Source organism: Myotis daubentonii, chromosome 4 (genome assembly GCF_963259705.1).
Source record: "Myotis daubentonii chromosome 4, mMyoDau2.1, whole genome shotgun sequence".
Classification (NCBI taxonomy): domain Eukaryota; kingdom Metazoa; phylum Chordata; class Mammalia; order Chiroptera; family Vespertilionidae; genus Myotis; species Myotis daubentonii.
The window spans coordinates 72864463-72886276 of record NC_081843.1 but is presented as its reverse complement, the minus strand read 5'-3'; the positions used below and the strand labels follow the sequence as shown (position 1 = coordinate 72886276).

The following is a 21814-nucleotide window of genomic DNA, read 5'->3' as shown; positions in this document are numbered from 1 at the left end:
CACAAAATCTTGAAGTTTTCTAAAAAGTATGTACTGTAGAGAGTTCATTTTACTTTGCCTATGCGGTAAGAAGACAAATTATTGCCCCCTTCAATTTGTGTACATTAGAGAGTCAAACTTAAAGGATTTTTGGATTATCAGTGCTACTACTTTCAGTTCCTGACTATAATCGAGTTGACTATTTTTAGAAAAGGAAATACTTAAAAATAGTGGCTCCCATCTTTGTTAAGCATGAGGTTCCTTTTTCTTATTTTTATATTCCTGACATTTAGCTTATTACCTAAAAGTGATGTAGACTGTATCATTTATGTATAATACTAGTATATGTATATGTGTATATTTGAGCGTGAGTTTGTGTGTATCTTTACATATCTACCCCTGATACAGTTGAGATTCTAAAGAGGTTTATATCTATGGTTATATCTAAGTTGAAATTATTTCCAGTGTTAAACTTTAAAAAAAAGAAAAAAATACATATATATATATTTGAGAGAGAGGGAGGAGAGGGATGTGGGAGCGGGGAGGAAGGAGGAAGGAAGATAGATCTGAGAGAGAAACATCGATTGGTTGTCTTTGACCAGAGAGCGAACACACAGCCTAGGCATGCACCCTGACCCAGAATCAAACCTGAGACCTTTCGGTGCCTGGGATAACAGTCCAGCCAACTGAGCCACACCGGCCAGGGCTCTTTCTCCTTTTTTTGAAGAAATAGTTTATTTATTGCATGTGAAGTACATCTAATGAAATTTTATACATTTCATTCTAATATAATTTAATAGATATTTTTGGAGGAAATTAAATGTAGGAAGATTATAAAGTGACCTTTACTGTTTCAAAATGGACAAATTCAGTGAGAGAGAGATTCATTAAATCCCTCTCTTTGGCAAATTTTATTAAACTGTGATTTTTGGGAGGGAGTCCTTATTTAGGATTTAAGTATGAGATGCTATTAAATTGTATAAAAAGTAACAAGATTTAATTTTTATCTCAGGTTTTACGCTGTGTAAACCGAAGAACTTAAAAAAATTTTCATTCTGAGCCAAGTGTTACATCCATTCAACCTAATACTTTGTCTCTGATATTAATATTTGAATGCTATTTTTATGGAAGGTTAGATCAGTATACTAGTACTAGGTAATTTTAAGTAATTATGTAGCATATAATCTGTAAGTTTGGCCTGTATCACTTCTAGATACCAAGTCTGTTTTCACACACTGAAAGGAAAATCATGGGGCAAATGAGGGACTTCTCAAAAGATACACAGGGATTGGAGCTGCAAAGCTATGGTAGCTATTTAGTAGTGATGAGGGCATATCAGCAGTTATTCATAGAAGTTAACTAGTCTCAGCTATTTTTTCTGAGTTCTTTATGTTCTGCTGGGTTTTGGATAGACTAGCATTTTGGTGTTATTGGTGCCCATGCCTCTTTGGGAATGGACTTGGAAGTGTAGTGTGGTGTGTGTGTTTATATTGTTATAGAGATAATGTACATATGGAAAAATTAATGACAGAAGTTGATTCCCGTGACTAAAAACTGAAAATAAGTGTCTGAAATTAGTAATTTTCAAATGGGGATTATCTATGCTTTTATGTTGAGATCATTTGGTTAAAATATCATTAAATGTTGGATTAGATGACTTGTGAGGTCCCTTTGAAACTGACAGGATGTCATTCTAAGTCAGAACCTTTTGAAAATAGTTTTAAGTAAAATTACTTCTATCAAATTACAAGGTTGCTCCCTGATTCATAAGAGATGAAGGAAAAAGTCAGCATTTACTTAATGTCATTTACCACTACATCTTATGTTTTTTCTAGTCTACATCCCCTGTCCTCCAAATAACTTATCCTTTTAAACACCACAAAACATGCAATAGCAAAGATGTGAGTTCCCCTGACTTAAGTTTTGAAAATAGATAATGTCAGGTGTGTTGTCTTAGAATTTTAAGAACTTATCTATAATAATAAAAGCATAACCAGACGTCCTTTCTTCTGGACAAAGCTGCAGCGGGTGGGGGCTGCGGCAGAGGTGGCAGAGGCCCCGGGCCACGGTGGTGGCGGGTGGGGGCCAGGGCCAAGGCCCTTGCACAAATTTCGTGCATCAGGCCTCTAGTATTTGTATAATAGGTATTACAGAGGTTTGTTCCTTACCTAAGCTGAAGGTTAAAAATGTACCTGCTTTTTATCATCATAGAAATAGTCTTACCTTCCTTTTTCACCTTCCTTTCCTTCCAGAGGTCCTGCTACATTGCCAGCAGGTTATCTTTTTCTTCCTGCTGTGCAGTATTTATAGTGCCCTAAAGAAAGAGGAAAGTTGTTAGGTGACAGGCTCCATGTCCCTTCTCCTTCTCTGCATTGATTTCTCTGACCCTGTGTGCTTCTGTTATCATGCTGACCCAGGAACTATAAATAAAAGTTTACTATATAAATCTGTAAATTAGCACAGTTGAATATTAATTGTACACGCCATTAAAATATTTAATTCTTATTTTTCTTCAAATTCAGAACTTGATAGGGGGCTCTAGCCAATTACTGTAATTTTCCAACCATCATAATTTTGTGGAAACATATAGTGAAAAGATTAAATGCTTTGGAATCAGGCAAACCAAATTTCAAATTTATGTTACATTAACTTAGTGACCTACTTTCCCATTTGTACAGTAGGGGTAGATATACTTGCCTCATGAGGTTATAGAGTTTAAATAAGATAATGTATGCAGAGTTCCCAGTTCAATGCAGTACCTGATTAGTACTCAGTATGGGTTAATTTTCCCCAAAGAAATGATTGGGGGTAATTTATTCATACTGTTTGAAAAATAAGAATTAAAGGTAATACATTCAAGACTCTGTTGTGTTTGTTTGGGCTTTTTGGGCAGTAACCAGTTTGTTTTTTCTTTTGTATAGCATACCCTGCTCCTCTAACAAGTATCAGAGGCCGAAAACCTCTTTTTGGAGAGATAGGACACACTATAATGAACTTACTTGTTGTGAGTAATTGAACTATTTTGTTAAGTGTTCTTATATTGTAACTTTAAAAATGTGTTTAGTAAATTTTACACACTTATGTTTTCCTATTTTAATTTGTCATATTTGGTATAATGAAAGTTCACTTATAAATATATCCTAAGTTCATTTAACACAAATGGGCTGTTTCTAATGAATTGCTTTTTAGAGCACATCTAATTTATATGTACCTGATTTATATTGCCTTTCAATTCATCCTGCTGGGGTGCTTACATATTTAGGTAATGTGAGATCTACACAGATGTTGAAGCTTTTGAAGATGTAGTTAAAGTGTTTGTAAAGTTAGTAAGTTTGGTGAATGTGAACAAAGTGTGGCCTAAGTTTCCTCATTTGCTTTAGGAAGGATTGGAATAAGCCATGTTTCAGGTTCCTTCCCACCTCAGATTTCTAGAATTTTGTATTTACCTGTTACCAGAAAAAAGAATTTCAGTGGACTTACTTTGATTTATAATATTCAGTTTGAAGACCTATTTGAAAGATCTTTAAATAGAAAGAGGAGATCACCCCCAAATACTATAGAATTCTTCCTGGGAATGATATTGTTTACTACTCTGTGGAGTAGCTGGATTAGTTGGTTTTATAAGTTAGTACTAGTTTGTAGATGGCATTTTCAGTTATGTATCACAAGTCTTAAAATGATGGATACTTTTTAATGGATTTGATGAATGGGTAAATGTGCATGAATAGTAGTTTAAGGTTTATGGAAATGTCATAATTTTATATAGGACCTTCGAAATTACCAGTATACCTTGCATAATATAGATCAGCTATTGATTCATATGGAAATGGGGAAGAGCTGCATAAAAATACCTCGGAAAAAATACAATGATGTAAGTATAATTGCTTCATTAAAATTTTGAAGATAATTATTAAACATTAGATTTTCTTACAAGTGTGTCAATTAAATTTGATGTTTTGAAGCAGACTAATATATAATGGCAAAATATATTATTTTTGAAGTTTTAGATTTGCCTCCTAACAAGGCATTTAATTCTATTCTTTCTTCTTCTTCTTCTTCTTCTTTTTTTTTTTTTTTTACTGTTTTATGCATTGAGGTGATTTTATCTTAATAACTTTGTTTCTATCACATTCTTGGGGGTTTTCCAGACCAAAGTTTGAGGTTTATGAAGCTGGTCAGAAATGTGACTCTTTGAATTAGTGTAACTGATAAAGGCATGAAATGGTAAAAGTGTTTCTAAATGAATGTTGTTTTTTCCCCTAGGTAATGAAAGTAATAAATTCTTCTAATGAGCATGTCATTAGCATTGGAGCTAGTTTTAGCACAGAAGCAGATTCTCATCTAGTCTGTGTACAGAATGATGGAGTTTATCAAACACAGGCCAATAGTGCCACTGGCCACCCTAGAAAAGGTGAGTGTTGGTTCCTAGTGTTGATCCATTAAACCACCTCAATAAATAGAATTCTTTTCAAAGAGGAAATATATATATTTTACGTGTATGCTGAATTGACAGTGATAAAACATGCTTTAAAATTTTATCTACACAAATATATATATGTGTGTATACATGTATATATATACACACACGCACACACACACACACATATATATATATATACATATATATATATATATATATATATATATATATATATATATATATATATGATTATATTGATTTCAGAGAGAAAGGGAGAGGGAGAGATAGAGATAGAAACATCAATGATGAGAGGGAATCATTGATCAGCTGCCTCCTACACGCCCCCTGCTGGGGATTGAGCCTGCATGTGCTCTGAGTGGGAATTGAACCATGACCTCCTGGTTCATAGGCTGATGCTCAACAATTGAGCCACACCTACGAGGAAACACACAGAAGTATTTTAAAATTGCTTCTGATTTGTGTTTTTCTCTTAGGCTACATTAGGTTTAAAGACTTGGAACACTGTACAGATATTCAGGCTTAATATGTCCTGTATGGTGGGAGTCTTTTTCCCCCCACAGTTATTTGTCTCTTGAATGAGGTTTTTTCACCTCTACATGCTTTTTGCTCCAACTCTCTTAAGGGAGCACAGGATAGATAAGAATGTAGAATAATTTATAAAACTATAAGTGGCTGGGAATATAAAAATGATAAAGGTGGTAGAGTACATAGCAGGTCTGAATGACATGACTCTCAGTTCTGGTTGAATGACCTTAGTGACTGCTGGATTACCAAACCCGTGCAGTAGAGGGCCTAACCAGTGGAAAGTTACATGGAAGTACGCATTTCATAAAATTAATACATTAGTATAAAATAACAAATTTTAAAATATTCTAACATCTGTCAGCTAATACAGTTTTTTTCTTCTGATTATAAAAGTAATTTATACTCATTTATAATAAGCTTGGAAAATATATTTTTAAAAGTATCAGAAGAAAAGAGTAGTAAAAGAAAAAAGTGTCAATATATAGCCATTGTTGATATTTTTACTGTATTTCCTTTTTATATTAATATCTGTGCTAAATAGATGATATAATACTGGATATTTATACTTTTGTATTGTGTTTTTTTCACTTAACATGTCAGTGATATTTTTGACATTAAAATTTAACAACTATTTAATATTTGTTGAATAGGTATATATTTATGTGGTATAAGTTTGAAAGATAAAAATATTTATAGTATAAAGTCTCTTCTTCCTTGACCCTCAGGCTACCCTCTCCTCCTCTCCATAGGCAACCAAACCAGTATTTTCAGTTTCAGTATGTACATCTTTCCTGAGACATTTTTTAAATAAGTCATTTGTTCCAGACTACACCTTGCTTTTTCTTTTGTTAACATACTTTGGATATTATTCTATATTAGTATATAAAGAATTTTCACATTCTACATAACTTTCCACTTTATATGTGTACTTCATTTAATTGTCCTTTATATTGGTGGAGATAACTTTTACCAGTCCTTGGCTATTTATAAAATAATAGAGGCCCATGAGAAACTCATGCACTCAGGGGGTTACCTCAGCCCTGCCTTTGCCCTCTTGCAGTTCAGGAGCCCTTGGGGGATGTCTGACTGCCGGCTTAGGCCTGCTCCATGTAGGTAGTGGGCCTAAGCTGGCAATTGGACATCCTTAGTGCTGCTGTGGAGGCGGGAGAGGCTCCCGCCACCGCCGCTGTGCTTGCCAGCTGTGAGCCCGGCTTCTGGCTGAGTGGCGCTCCCCCTGTGGGAGCACACTGATCACTAGGGGGCAAGTCCTGGGTTGAATGTCTGCCCTCTGGTGGTCAGTGCACATCATAGTGACCGATAGTTCCACCATTCAGTTGATTTGCATATTAGCCTTTCATTATATAGGACTAGAGGCCCAGTGCACAAAATTTGTGCACGGGGGTGGTCCCTTCAGCCCAGCCTGCACCCTCTCCAATCTGGGATCCCTTGGGGGATGTCCTCAGGATCGGGCCTAAACCGGCAGTCGGACATCCCTGTCACAATCTGAGACCGCTGGCTCCTAACTGCTCACCTGCCTGCTTGACTGACTGACCCTACTGCCCCCCCACCCCCCCACCCCCCATCAGCCTGATCACTCCGCCTCTGCCTGCCAACCTGGTCGCCCCCAACTGCCCCCCCCCCCCCCCCCCGCCGCCAACCTGGTCACCCCTAACTGCCTCCCCGCCAGCCTGGTTGCCCCTAAACTGCCCCCCCCCCACCAGCATGGTCGCCCCTTATTGCCCCCTCTGCTGGCCTGGTTGCCCCATCTGCCCCCGCCAGCCTGATCGCCCCTCACTGCCTCCCCTGCTGGCCTGGTCACCCCACACAGCCTGCTGTTTGGTCATTTGGCCGCCCCTCACTGCCTGCTGTTCAGTCATTGGTCATTCCTCACTAACCCCCCTGCCAGCCTGGTCACCTCATGCAGCCTGCTGTTCGGTCATTTGGTCGCCCCTCACTGCCCCCCCCTGCCAGCCTGGTCGCCCCACACAGCCTGTTGTTCAGTTGTTTGGTCGTCCCTCACCAACCCCCCTGCTGGCCTGGTCGCCCCACGCAGCCTGCTTGTTCAGTCATTTGGTCGTCCCTCGCTAACCCTCTGCCGGCCTTGTCGCCCCACTCAGCCTGTTCGGTCATCTGTTTGGTTGCGATGGCCCTGGGCTCTTTATATATATAGATACTGTGAATAACATTGTATCCGTACCATTAATTTCTGAAAATGGAATTGGTGCATAAAAGAATACATTTATTTGTAATTTTAGTAGATAATTATCAAGTTGTCCACCCAGAGATTATTGATTTATGTTCTCACTAGTAGTGGATGTTCAATTTCTCACACTCTCCCTGACACAGACACAAACATTTTATTATTTTTAATATATTTTTAAAATTTATTTCAGAGAGGAAAGGAGAGGGAGAGAGAGATAGAAACATCACTGATGAGAGAGAATCATTGATCAGCTGCCCCTTGCATGCCCCCTACTGGGGATCAAGCCCGCAACCTGGGCATGTGCCCTGACTAGGAATTGAACCCAGGACCCTCCAGTTTGCAGGCCAGTGCTCTATGTCCTGAGCCAAACTTGCTAGGGCAACATAAACATTTTAATTAATACAACTGTCCATCAATTATTAGATACAACCATTAACTTGAATGCAATATTTATCTTATTTATTAGCTTTCTAATTTTAAGTGGTGTGGGCATGGCATTTATCAGGTACTTAAAATGTGCCATGCTCCACATTATATATTTGGCAAATATATTATAACATAAAATAGAGCAGGTTAAAACATAATTGTTGTATTTTTCTTTATCAGTGACAGGTGCAAGTTTTGTAGTATTCAATGGAGCTCTAAAATCATCTTCAGGATTTCTTGCTAAGTCCAGCATAGTTGAAGGTAGGAGTTTCATCTTTAAGATTGTTTTAATGTAAAGATGTAAAGTTTTCTTTTTGAAACTGTATTTGATATTTATATAAAAGGATATATGTAAGTTATGTCATTCTCCAAAGTACCACAAGCTTCTGTGAAATCATTCTGCAGCCCAAAAATTAGAATGTGATCAATATTTGGATCTATTTACACCTTCTTCCTTCTCTCTCCAAAAATTAACTACCAGACTGAATACTGTTTAACATTCTCTTGCTTAATTTTTTTACACTGTATAAAAATATGCCTAAATAATATGTTTATTTGGGAGATGTATAAAATTGATATCATTCTTCACACAGTCTTATGGAGCTTATTATTTTCATGCAATGTTATGTCTCTAAAATTTATCCATGTTGTTGCCAGCAGCTATGGCTTATTTATTTTCAATGTTATTAAATATTTTATTTTGTGAATGTGTGACTATTTATCTTTCAATCATGAACATCTGGGTTGGTTCTCTGTTTTTGCTATTATGAACAATGGTGCTAGTAGCATTCTTGGTGTGTGTCGACATTGGGCACGTGTCTAAGAGTTTCTCTGGAGTATATCTCCAGGAGTAGAATTTCTTGGCTGATAGATTAGAAAATGTTTAACTTTACAAGATATTGCTAAATTATTTTCATTATTTAAGATTTCCTGTTGATCTTCATATTCTCCAAACTTAGTTTTATCAGACTACTTAATTTGTGTCAGTCTGGTAGGTATCTCTGAACATGGTCATAATTAGCATATCCCTATTAAGTAGAGCATCTTACAACATATTTATTGGACATATATGTTGTCTCTTCTGTGCAATGCCGGTTCACATCTTTTGTCCATTTTTCTGTTTTTTTGTATATTTTTCTGATTTATAGTTGCATAGTTTTCTATATACTGTAGATTTCCTACACCATTTTATAGTGTATTTTTAATAGTCTTCATTTAAATACAGTGTAATTTATTAATCTCTTATGGTTAATGTTTTTTATTTAAGAAATCTTTCCATCCTGTGGTTAAAAAGATGTTCTCCTGTTTTGTCCCAAAAGATTTAAAGCTCTGCCTTTAATATGCATGTATCAATCAGATAGGGATCCATTGACATTTTTTTGCATTTGAATAGGATTTGATCCAGCATCAGTGATTCAGTTCTCCCAATGAGAGAGGTTTTTTACTCACACCAAATGTGTGGATTTTTCCCCTCGCATCAGTTAATTTTCTAGTTCTCTGGCACCAACTGGGTGTCTAACAATTTAGTTCTGACATTAACCACCCAGAGTTAGCACAGACCCCATAGGTTAAGGGCTCAGTCCCACGAGACTGCCCCTCACTTTAGATACCAATTAGAAGTCTAGGGCCTCTTATACTTCTAACTGGCTGTAAATCAGAGGATCCCACTACCTCTTCCTCAGGGTGGTTCAAACATTTGCTAGAATAGCTTACAGAACTCAGAAAACACTTCATTTATGTTTACTGGTTTATAATAAAGCATTTATAAAGGATATGACTTAAGAATAACCAAATGGAAGATAAGCATAGGGCTAAGTATGGGGAAGGAGTCATGGAGATTCCATGCCCTCTCCAGGCGTACCACCACCCTTCCTTCACATCACCCTTCTAACACCTTGATGTGTTCCCCAACACAGAAGCTCCTTGAACCCGGATATTTGTGAATTTTTGTAGAAGTCTCATTATAAAGGCATGCTTGATTAAATAAACGGCCATTGCTGATTGAACTCAACCTCCAGCACTCTTCCCCAGTTCTAGTCCAATGACGCAAAGTGACCCTTACACAAAGTCTTTTGGTGCCCCTTCTTCTTTGTCTTGACCTCAGATTCAAGGACTTTCCAGTCTATTATTTCTGGCTTCTTAAGCCAGTAGGGCCATTGCAGCTTAATGAATCACCAGACACTGTCCCAAGACTTTGCCTGGGCAACTTTGGGCTCACTTGTTGAATTTTCCTACAGGGGTCACGGTATTGCATTTCCTACTGTCTACTACTGAAACAGTTGCCTCATACATTTTGTCTAGTTTTATGGTTGGTTATTTTTTTTTAAAATATATTTTATTGATTTTTTACAGAGAGGAAGGGAGAGAGATAGAGAGTTAGAAACATCGATGGGAGAGAAACATTGATCAGCCGCCTCCTGCACATCTCCTACTGGGGATGTGCCCGCAACCAAGGTACATGCCCTTGACCGGAATCAAACCTGGGACCTTTCAGTCCACAGGCCGACGCTCTATCCACTGAGCCAAACCGGTTTCGGCTGGTTGGTTATTATGAAAGAGTTAGTTTAGTATCATAGCCAGAAATGGAAAATTTTTAACCATTCATTTAAAAAAATTTATTTACCATTAAAAAATTAATCCTTTGTGAAATAGTTTTCTTATTTCCTAATAGAAAACAACCATTAGAATGATTTAACAGATGATTTTTAAATATTTTCAAATAACAAAATACATTTGTATTTTGGAATAAATTTTATGGCTTAGACATATAAATTGATATTTAGTAAAATAAATATGAAACATAACTCTCATTTTCAGATGGCTTAATGGTGCAAATAACTCCAGAGACCATGGATGGCTTGCGGTTAGCTCTACGAGAACAAAAAGACTTTAAGATTACATGTGGGAAAGTTGATGCTGTAGACCTGAGAGAGTATGTGGACATCTGCTGGGTAGATCCTGAAGAAAAAGGAAACAAAGGGTAAGAACTTTTTGTTACTAAAATGTAATTGATTTGATGGAAAGGGGAAGGATAAAAACATGTTGTTAATAAGAAATCTTTTATGAATAAATATGGAATTATACCATGAATTTCAGTGCTTATACTTTAATTATTATATTCAGTCTCTTTTTCAAACATATGCCTAACCAGCCTCATGTGTGTTTTCTTGGCCAGGATGCTGTCAATTATTGAAGGGTGGTCAATTGGGAGGGGGCCAATGACAGTATGTCCATTGTGTAGCAGTGTGGGCTTGATGCAAGACACTTTTCCTGTGGTAGGGTACCTATTTTTGTCAAGTAAGTAAAGGAGTCCCTTTGGATGTTTATTCTGTTTTATACTGACTCACTGTAAATATAAACAACTGAATTTAATAATATATACTTTAGAGGCCTTACAGAATATTACTGCCATTCATTCCTTCCTTTTTTCCATTACCCATTTCATTTCGTTTCTTTTCTTTCTTTTCTTTTCTCCTCCCTCCCTCCCTCCCTCCCTCCCTCCCTCCCTTCCTTCCTTCCTGTCTGGAGCAAAGAAAGAAGAGGGCTAATGCTGTAGGACTCTAAAATAGATTTTTTTAAAAAATTCATGAGACAGCTTTTCTGTTAAAAGACTAAGATATTATTTTATTTTTAAATATATTTTATTTATTTTATTTTTTAAATATATTTTATTTATTTTTTACAGAGAGGAAGGGAGAGGGATAGAGAGTTAGAAACATTGATGAGAGAGAAACATCAATCAGCTGCCTCCTGCACACCCACCACTGGGGATGTGCCCGCAACCAAGGTACATGCCCTTGACCGTAATCGAACCTGGGACCCTTCAGTCCGCAGGCCGACGCTCTATCCAGTGAGCCAAACCGGTTAGGGCAAGACTAAGATATTTTAAACCTCAGGTATGAATTGGGCATATGAAAAAGTAGGTAAAATTTGCTACACATCAAGAAATCTTGGTAAATGAATATAAACTAGTTTTAATTATTTTATATGTAATTGAGATACCTTACTGCTGTTACTGCTGTTTTAAATTTATAGCTTTCATAATTTTTCTCCTTATTCCATTTATTCAAATTTAATAATTCATAAGAAGCACCTTAGTAGTAATACTTCCTTTGTATTTCATTTTATTCTATAGTGTTATTAGTTCCGTGGATGGAATATCGTTACAAGGATTTCCAAGTGAAAAAATAAAACTGGAAGCAGATTTTGAAACTGATGAGAAGATTGTAAAGTGTACTGAGGTAACTGCAAAAGAAAATGCCTTCCCTTTACATGCTGTGTTTAGATATGGTTTTTGTCTTTTTTTAACTGGGAGATTTTCCACTTCTCAGCTTCTGAATGTTTAAGTACAGTGTATTACACTTTTTACATTATATCTTGAAACACATATTTCTTACCAGGCTTCTTTTACAACGCCAAATTTGGTTTTCCGTAATATTATTTATTTCAGGCTATTATATGACAGCACTGCCTGCCAGCTCACAGTTAAATTTTGGCAGCATTTCCATTTCTGTTTATAAAGAAATATATTGTTTGATCATATTATTTTCATTTTTCTCTTATTTAACAAAAATTAAAAGATTTTGTTGATGTCAATTTATAATCACATATACAAGTTATTTTTAAAAGCTTCTTTTATTTTAAGAAGGGGATATGAAATTATACAGTAGACCTCTAAGCCCTTAGTCTACCTCCATACTCACCCTCTCTCTGCCTCCCAGGTCAGACAATCAGTATTACTTACTGCATATGTATTCTTTGTGAATTTTATGCATGCACAAGATAGAAACTATAGAGAATATAGAAATTATAGAACATTATTACTTTGTTCTATCTTAACTTTATTAAAATGTCCTTACAGGATGGTAATCTTACAGGGTTGATTCATTAGTACCCTTCTCTAAACTGAGTTAACAAGGCTCCGTTGCTACAGGTTAACTTTAGGCAAAAATAGCTAAGTCATTTCCAAATTCCATAACCTTTGGTTTTAAGTTAACTTGTAGTATAATTCATGGTTTGTTTGTGTGTGTAGATCATGGTGTGTACGTCCATGTGTAATGCTCATATATATATTGCTCTTAAGCTAATGAGTTTCATGGCACTAGCATTAGCATTTTATTAATAAAGTTGAAATGAAAGTAGCAATTGTTGCATTTTTAAATCATGACCTGTTTCCTAATTTCAGGTGTTCTACTTTCTAAAGGACCAGGATGTATCTGTTTCAGCAACTCGTTATCAGTTTGCAAAAGAAATAGCCATGGCTTGTAGTGCTGCACTGTGCCCTCACCTGAAAACTTTAAAGAGTAATGGGATGAATAAAATTGGCCTCAGAGTTTCCATTGACACTGATATGGTGAGGCATGTTTTTGCAATGTATTTTCTAAATGAATTTATCATATATTAAAATAATCAAAAGGTGTTTCTTTAACCTTTTATTTTGGGATGAATGAAGACAATGAAAATTTGTTGAACATCAGTTTGTGCACACACTTCGTGTTGATTATCTCCTTATTCTCCACAATGGGTCAGCAAACTTTTTTTGTAAAAGGCTACACAGTAAATATTTTTGGCATTGCGGGCTGAATGATTTCTTTCAGAATTACTCAGTTCTTCTGTTATAGTGCAGAAGCAGCCATAGATAGTATGTGAACTAATAGGCTCGGCTTTGTTCCAATGAAACTTTGTTATAAAAAACGGAGTGCCGATTGGCTTTCAGGCCATAGTTTGCTGACCCCCTGCTCTACAACAATGCTTCCTGTTTTTCAGTTTATTATTCTGAATAGATTCTATATTCATACGATTTAAATTGATTCTAAAAGTGTATACATAACAGTACAACTTTATTGGACATTTCCAGAATACAGCATTCTGATTGTAGTCTATGTAATTGGCGCCTTAACTCCTGGCTACAATGTAAATGATGCCCAGTAGAGTTGTGTAAGGTAATAGACTTGGAAAGATCGCCTTCCATCCTTATCTCCAAACCCTTTTGTCCACCTCAATACTCCCTCTTATTCTTCCTGGTGAGGCAATCAAATGATACCCATTTTTATGTATTCTTTGTGATTTTATGCATGTACCAGCAAATAAGTGTGTGTCCTTTTCATTTCCCCCTTTACACTGTATTTTTTTAACCTTGCTTCTTTAACTTACTATACCTTAGAGATATTACACGTTACCACATATTCTTTTTAAGTTGCATAGTAGTAGTTTATTATATAAGTGTACTCTTATTTAACTAATTGTTATGCATTTTTATATGTACTGATTGATACTTAGATTATCCACAATATTTTGCCTTTGTGTAAGTGTGAGTATATCAGAAACATTCTTAGAAGTAGAATTGTCTGGTCCGAAATGTACTCAATAGGTATTACCATACTGTCTAAAATAGAGGTTATACCAATTTATATTTTTACCATAATTTGTGAGAGCATTCTTTCCCCTCACATACTTATCAAAGCAGTATGTAATCAAACTTTTGAACTTTACCAATTTGATAGGTAAAAAATAATACTCCAGTATTATTGTAATGCACATTTCTGTTTCCAACATCCAATATAATAAATTACAAAGCAGTTTCTTCTTTAGAATGGTTTATCTAAATATGAATGAGTTCAAAAGCTGAAGATTTGCTTTTCTTCAGCCAGGATGTGTTGTACTCAGAGTTCTTATTGGAAGGAACTTATATTTTCATCTCACTGTTAAAAGTTCCTTTTTCAAGGAAATATCTGATATTTGTGTGTTATTTGAGTAAGCACTGTTAATATTTCTTTAGGCAAATTAAAATGTAATTTTCATCAGCAACATTAAATTCAAATATTAAATATGCAACAACAAATTAAAAATATTTTAAAGTAGATTATTTTTATTAATACCATGGGGTTTGTATTTAAGTTATGTTGTTAATCATTCAAAATCTAGCCCTTCCGTGTGTTTACATGTTCATTGAGAAGAAACTTAAAGTATGAATTAGTGGCAATTTTTTTTATTTTAATGATATATGTGGGAGGAACAATTACAATTTATGTAGTAGATGGATAAAAATATAGGAGAATATTTTATGAATAAAATGTCAATTATTTTCTTAACATGCTTAAACTGGATGATATTTTTAATTTAATTATTTTTACATTCATCTGCTGAGCTAAACAAGATTGCTCACTTTCTAGGGTTGACTTACCAAGATTTTTTTTTTTCCAGGTTGAATTTCAGGCAGGATCTGAAGGCCGACTTCTTCCTCAGCATTATCTAAATGATCTTGATAGTGCCCTAATACCTGTGATCCATGGTGGAACATCCAACTCTACTAGTTTACCATTAGAAATAGAATTAGTATTTTTCATTATAGAAAATCTTTTTTAGTGAAAAGATATTAATGAATCATATTATTTATATTGCAAACTGATTTGCTAAAACTAACTCCAGCACTAAACCTAAAATGCCACAAACACTAAAAGTAAATATGTTTAATGTTTGAAACACATAGAAGTTTTGCTTTATAGGCCGGAATGATCTTTTTAAAATCATTAGCACAATTTCAATCTCTAAAAACTTAATGCGATCCAGTTTTTGAAGATTTACACTTAAAAAATACTAAAAAGACAAGGATTACTTCTTCAAGAAATTTGTAGCATTTGTTGTGTTATTTAAATGCTATGCCAAAGTATCTGCACTTAGTAATACCTCTTTATGCCAAGATCGATTTTAATGAAGGCTCTTTTTCAGATGTAACCTTATAAAGGGAAATATCTGTTTTCTGTATATGCCAGTTAGATTGCTGGTTTCTAAAGTCTGTTAAAAATATACTTCAATAGCACAGACCAGTTTCCATATTAGACTTAATATGATGTTCTTTGAATAAGGCAGACAACTTATTTGTATAATTGGAGTGGAGACCTACCTCCGTGACTAAGATAAACTCTGATTGTTTGGATTAAAATCAGAATTTTCCTTTTTTTCTTCTCAAATTATTCCATATATGGTTTTCTCTTGATTAAATGGGTATTCTTAAAATAACTGTGGGTGCTTCAGGATTCTGTGCTTCTGTAATTTAAGTATATTGTTTTTATAGCGAGAACATGTGATTTGGTATGTGTTTTATAAATCTTTAATAATTTATAAATAGGCAATATTTTTGTATTGCAGTATATTATTTTTCCTCCTTTCTTTCCAAAGTGTACCACTATATTTGCCACTTATATAAAAAGTGATTGACGACAGGCCAGATGACCCTTGAAATAGTTATTATGTAGCAATAAATGAAGCATGAAACAGATTTTTATTACTTTGCCTTTAAACCTTACAAGTTTCTTGGCAAGTTCACATGTTTTCATTGACACTAATGTATTTATTATAAACTTCAATGAACTAATTACTTTTGCATATTTTAAATTCTTTATATGGTAGTTATTTTTTATAACAGAATATTAACATAAGTTAAATTCTATGTATTTAAAACTATTACAGAACTTTCCTCTTTATTTCAAACAGCAAAATAAGAAATGTTGTGTTGAAAAAAAGAGTAATGAGTGTATTGTTAGTTAGTCCTGTCATTTAAGTTATATAAAATATAATCATATTTTGATGCTTTTTTTATTCTTAAGTGGAATATATATGTTTTTGTATAAAAAACTTGTATATCTCAAGAAAAAGAAATTATACTAAAGGGCCCTGTTTTAAGAAAAATATTTAGGAAGTATCTTAACTTGAAGACCAAAAAACGGTTAAACTCAGGAACTGAGGTCTTAGGTTAGGAGAGGCTAAGAATTTTAATCAGATTGGTCATATGGTTCCTACTAAATCAATCTGTAGTACTAGCCAAAGACAGTATGGAGGATAATATCAATCGTATGGGAGTAGCTACTTCAAAAACAGTGTGAAATGTTGCAAATATTAAATAAAATAACACATAACTTGTGAAATTAATTGCAATAGTATAAGTTAAAAGCAATCACATATCAAACTCAATTTATGTTTTCTTTATATAGTGTGTTTATTTTGCAATATAAATTATTGCACAATCTATAAATACTGAATTTAAAATAACCAAATGGTGGAGGGCTCTTCCATGATGGGATAGATTTTGATTTGTTTTTTTAAATCTACATTTCATAAAAATTGGAATTATGTGCCTTTGGAGGCACCTTTTTAAGTATTCTTTATAGTCCTAGGTGGTTTGGCTCAGTGGATAGAGCGTCAGCCTGTGAACCAAGGGTCCCGGGTTAGATTCTGGTCAAGGGCACATACCTTAGTTGCAAGCTTCTCCCGGGCCTGGGCCCTGGTCAGGACTCCTGTAGGAGGTAACCAATCGATGTGTTTCTCTCACATCGATGTTTCTGTCTTTCCCTCTACCTTCCACTCTCTCTAAAAATCAATGGAAAAATATCATCGGGTGAGGATAAAAAGAAATTAAATAAATAAAGTATTCTTCGTAGAGTATGTCTCTGAATGCATTTGTTGCTTATTTTGGTCATGTTCTTCATATTTTTAAAGGTGAAAAAATAGAAATGGTTCTTTGTACTCAGTCTGCATTGATCTGGTTTTGGTCTTATGCCTTTTACTAGTAATACTATTCTCTGAATTTTGAAATGTGAAATAAAATCTAACTGTTTTATGCAGCCATCAAACAAACTGCATATATATACTTACTCTCTGCAGAGCACTTTATTAGCCTTCACTGGTTGAAAGATGAATAAGTAGTTCTTTCCCTCTTGGAGCTGAATGTGTGAAGCAGATCATTGACAAAGTTAAAGTCATTGTTATAATAGAAATACAGATCTAATCTAGGTGGTTGGAAAACAACCCAGGAGGATAACTACACCAATAATGAGAGGCAACCTGAGGACCTGTTAGATGGTGGGCACTAAACTTGTCTAGCCAAGAAATGAAAATCTAAAAAGTAATATGTAAAAAGACCAAACTTTCCCTCATAAGGCAATTTACTTTAAAGAGTCTTTCATGCTCTAGCTGGTTTGGCTCAGTGGATAGAGCATCAGCCTGTGGACCTAAGGGTCACGGGTTTAATTCCAGTCAAGGGCATGTACCTTGGTTGCAGGGTCCTCCCTGGCCCTGGAACCCTGGTCAGGGCTCCTGCAGGAGGTAACCAATTGATGGGTTTCTCTCACATCGATATTTCTCTGACTTTTCCTCTCTCTTCCACTCTCTAAAAAAAAGTCAATGGAAAAATATCCTTGGGTAAGGATTAAAATAGTCTTTTGTGTTGTGTGAATGTCTTACCTTAAAATTTAATTATTATAAAAGTAGTAAGTAGCCTGATATGGTATCTCAAATGCCCAAGTTTATAACAGCTTCGATTTAGATACTGTTTCATAAGTAAATAACAGAGCTTTTCTTTTTTTAATAGCAAGCATAACTTTACTCATTTTTAAACAATATATCTTGAAATAAACCATAAACCTCCAAACCATGCTAGGTTTTAATTTTTCTTTGTGATTAAAAAGATGTTCCATATATGTACATGATTCACATATCAGAAAAAACTTATCAATGTAAGTTTTGCCTGTCACCTTGTATGCACATACCTTGTTCTTCCCACTCTCCATACTCAACAGATAATCATTTTTGTTAGTTTCTTGTGTATCTTCCTAAGTTTGGGTACAGTAATAGCAAATACATACATATATTTTTTTCCCTCCATATATTTTTTAATCTTCACCGAGGTTATGTTTTTATTGATTTTAGAGAGTGAGGAAGGGGGAGAGAGAGACATGGATGTGAGAAAGAAACATTGGTTACCTCCTGTATGCATCCCAGCCAGGGATAGAACCCACAACCTTTTTTATGTAAGGGATGATGCTCCAACCAACTGACCCAGCTGACCAGGGCTCCTTTTTTTATACAAATGTAGCATACTATTTACACTGAAGAACACAATTTCAATTATACTTCAATTACTTTGAATTATGTGGTTATGTTTAGAATCTTAAAAGACTGCATTGCTTCTTACTTTTTCTCAGTAATTGATAAAAGCATCTTATTTCAGAAAGGCAAGAAAATCCATTACTGAAATTATAACCATATGTTTCAGTGGGAGGGTTATTTTCTCTTAAAATTTTCATTACTAAAACACTTGCATGGTTATTTTTTATTTGATCTTTATTTAAAATCTTTGTTTTTTCTACCAGGCACTAAGCCTCACCATCTAAATTTATCTTTTACCACTTAACACATTTATTTTTACATTATTAGTAGCTTTAAATATTTACATTCTGTGTTTGGGATTTAGCTTGGAATGATACACAATTTAACATTTAACACCTTTTGGGAAATATTTTCTGCATTTGCATAGATAAATTGAAACCATATTTTCATGCTTTTTACGAGTGGAGAAACAGGTCTAATTCAAGTGGTTTATTATGAACCTCTGAATATGATAAAGGTTTTTTCTCTTTGGTAAAGTAAGGTGCTTGAAAGCCTCCAAGATAACCCACAATGTTCCATGCCTCCTGGTGTTCACACACACCCTTGTGTAGTCCCCTCCCACACTGTACCAGTTGGTCTTTATGACCAATGGAATATGGTAGAAGGAATGGGATGTCATTTCTACAATTATGTTATAAAAGACTGGTTTCCATCTTTGCTGCATTTCTCTCCACTCTCTTTCATCCTTTTCTCTGCCATCTCCTTCCCTCTCTGTCTTTCTCCCTCTCTATTGGATCATTCCTCTTGGGGAAGCCATTTGCCAGGTGTGGGCAGCCCCATGGAGAGGCCCACTTGGCAAGGAACTGAAGTCTGACAACAACCACATGAGTGGAAGTGGATCCTCCAGCCCCAGTCAGGCCTTCAGATTGCAGCTCCAGCCAAAACTGCAACCTCATGGGAACCACTCAACTAAGCCACTCTCAGATTCTTGAATTTCAGCAACTGTGTAAAATAAACATTTGTTGTTTTAAACTGATGTATTCTAGTGATTTATTTATATGCAGCAACAAATATGAGTTAACAAATAGATGATACCTTTATTTTTAGCAGCTGTAAGTAAAACTGGCTAAAAATGATAAATTGCTCTGACTGCATATTATCACCATTTATGGATTCCATGCCACAAGTAATGTGTGCTAAGGGCAGAGAACACTAAAAGAAAAAGTAGGATTTGGCCATGTACAAACAAAGATGCAATTATGGGAAACTTCCTGTTTCTGGAAATTACATGCTAGAATATTTAGATCATGCTCCTGCCAAAAACAACTAAAGCTGATTAAGATACAAAAAATCATCTTAAGCCCTGTCTGGTTTGGCTAGGTGGATGGAGCGTCAGCCTGCGGACTGAAGGGTCCTGGGTTCGATTCCAGTCGGGGACATGTGCCTTGGTTGCGGGCACATCCCCAGTGGGGGGTGTGCAGGAGGCGGCTGGTCGATGTTTCTCTCTCAAAGATGTTTCTGACTCTCTATCCCTCTCCCTTCCTCTCTGTAAAAAATCAATAAAATGTATTTTAAAAAATCATCTTAAAACATGAAGGAGATTTTAAGGCAGCAAGTGATGTCCTGTACAAAGGTAAAAAGAGAAGTTAAGTGAACATGGGGCCCTACTGTGACAACCTTACAGAGTAAAGGGGACATAGCAAAGTTCAAGGCCTACACAAGGTGGTGAATCTAACAGAATTTTCCCAACAGAGGCTGAGACCTATCCCAAACGGTTTCAGTCTTTGGATGAGGATGAACCAGAAGTATAAATTATGCAAAAGTATAGCCAAGTTTAGAATTGCCCACATTGCACAAAGAATCTTAAGCATTTAACCTGCTTTAAGGTGGTCCCACACTGGAGACGTCTCCTGGTGCTGTCACCATGGCAAAAATGTAAATCCTCTCCATAGAAAAGTAATTTCACTGTAGGCCTCAAATTACTTTTCTTTTTTTTAAAATCTATTTTATTGATTTTTTACAGAGAGGAAGGGAGAGAGATAGTTAGAAACATCGATGAGAGAGAAACATTAATCAGCTGCCTCCTGCACATCTCCTACTAGGGATATGCCCGCAACCCAGGTACATGCCCTTGACCGGAATCGAACCTGGGACCTTTCAGTCCGCAGGCCGATGCTCTATCCACTGAGCCAAACCGGTTTTGGCCTCAAATTACTTTTCAAATGTAACATCTAACACAGTAAAAAATAAAAAGTAGGCACAAATGGAAACTAGTCTCCAGAGGCAAGAATTAGTAGAAACAATGAAAACAAACTCAGACAGACTTAGGCATTAGATTTATGCCTTCTGTGTTTAAAGAAATAATAAAAATGTAAAAATCAAGCATGCGGTACCTGTAGAGCAGGGGTGGGCTATGGAATTTGGAAATGACTTAGCTATTTTTGCCTAAAGTTAACCTATAGTTATAAGAGCCTTAACTCAGTTTAGAGAAGGGTACTAATGAATCTACCCTATAAGACACCATCGCATAAGGACATCTTAATGAAGTTAAGATTGAACAAATAATGTTCCATAATTTGTATGACCTATATAGTTTCTATCTTGTGCATGCCTAAAAATCACAGAGAATACATATGCAGTAAGTAATGCTGATTGCCTGATATGGGAGATAGAGTGAGGGTGAGTATGGAGGTAGACTAGGGGTTTAGTGGGTCTATAATTTCATATCCCTTTCTTAGAAAAGAAACATTTAAAAATAACTTGCATATGTGATTATAAATTATATCAAAATATTTTAATTTTTGTTAATTAAGAGAAAAATGAAAATAATATGGTCCAAGAACATATTTATATATAAAAAAGGTCAAGCAACTATCCGACCAGGGGGCAGACACTCAATGCAGGAGCTGCCGAGCTGTGGTGACTTGGCAATGGTTGTTCTCAGGTGATACACCCCGGAACCAGAAAGGAGGGAGCCCAATTCCGGGGTGCATCACCCAAGATCTGGGACCCCTCAGGGGATGTTGGAGAGCCTGTTTCAGCCGGATCCCCACAGGCCAGGCTGAGCCCCCCGACCCCCACCCCCACCCCCCCACCACCGCTGGAGCCACCTGCTCACTCCACAAACACTCTTCAAGCAGGGGCACCGCCCCAGGTGCAGCCGGCCAGGGAGGATCACGGCAGGTTGGCTCCAGGGTGTGTCCGGTCCATCTCTCCAGTCCCACCCCACCGGCCACCTTCTAAGTAATTTCCTTTTAATGTCCACAAATCTGTGCACCGGCGGACTAGATTCTGAATAAACAAATATGGCAATGCTGCCAAAACTTAATTGTGAGCTGGTAGGCAGTGCCTGAAAT

The 21814-nt window shown here is 35.9% G+C and overlaps 1 protein-coding gene across 3 annotated transcripts in view; it reads left to right on the top strand.

Annotated features, from left to right (window-relative positions):
* ZFYVE16 (zinc finger FYVE-type containing 16) overlaps window positions 1-17292 on the top strand; it is a 45963-nt gene extending 28671 nt beyond the window's left edge. For all 3 annotated transcript variants that reach the window (XM_059694220.1, XM_059694218.1, XM_059694219.1), the window contains 8 exons: window positions 2901-2983; window positions 3746-3850; window positions 4243-4390; window positions 7755-7835; window positions 10392-10554; window positions 11710-11815; window positions 12760-12927; window positions 14778-17292. In XM_059694220.1, coding sequence (XP_059550203.1) covers window positions 2901-2983; window positions 3746-3850; window positions 4243-4390; window positions 7755-7835; window positions 10392-10554; window positions 11710-11815; window positions 12760-12927; window positions 14778-14939 — 1016 coding nt within the window. In that variant the 3' untranslated portion in view covers window positions 14940-17292. The remainder of the gene's footprint in view (window positions 1-2900; window positions 2984-3745; window positions 3851-4242; window positions 4391-7754; window positions 7836-10391; window positions 10555-11709; window positions 11816-12759; window positions 12928-14777) is intronic.
* The last annotated feature ends 4522 nt before the right edge of the window (window positions 17293-21814 follow it).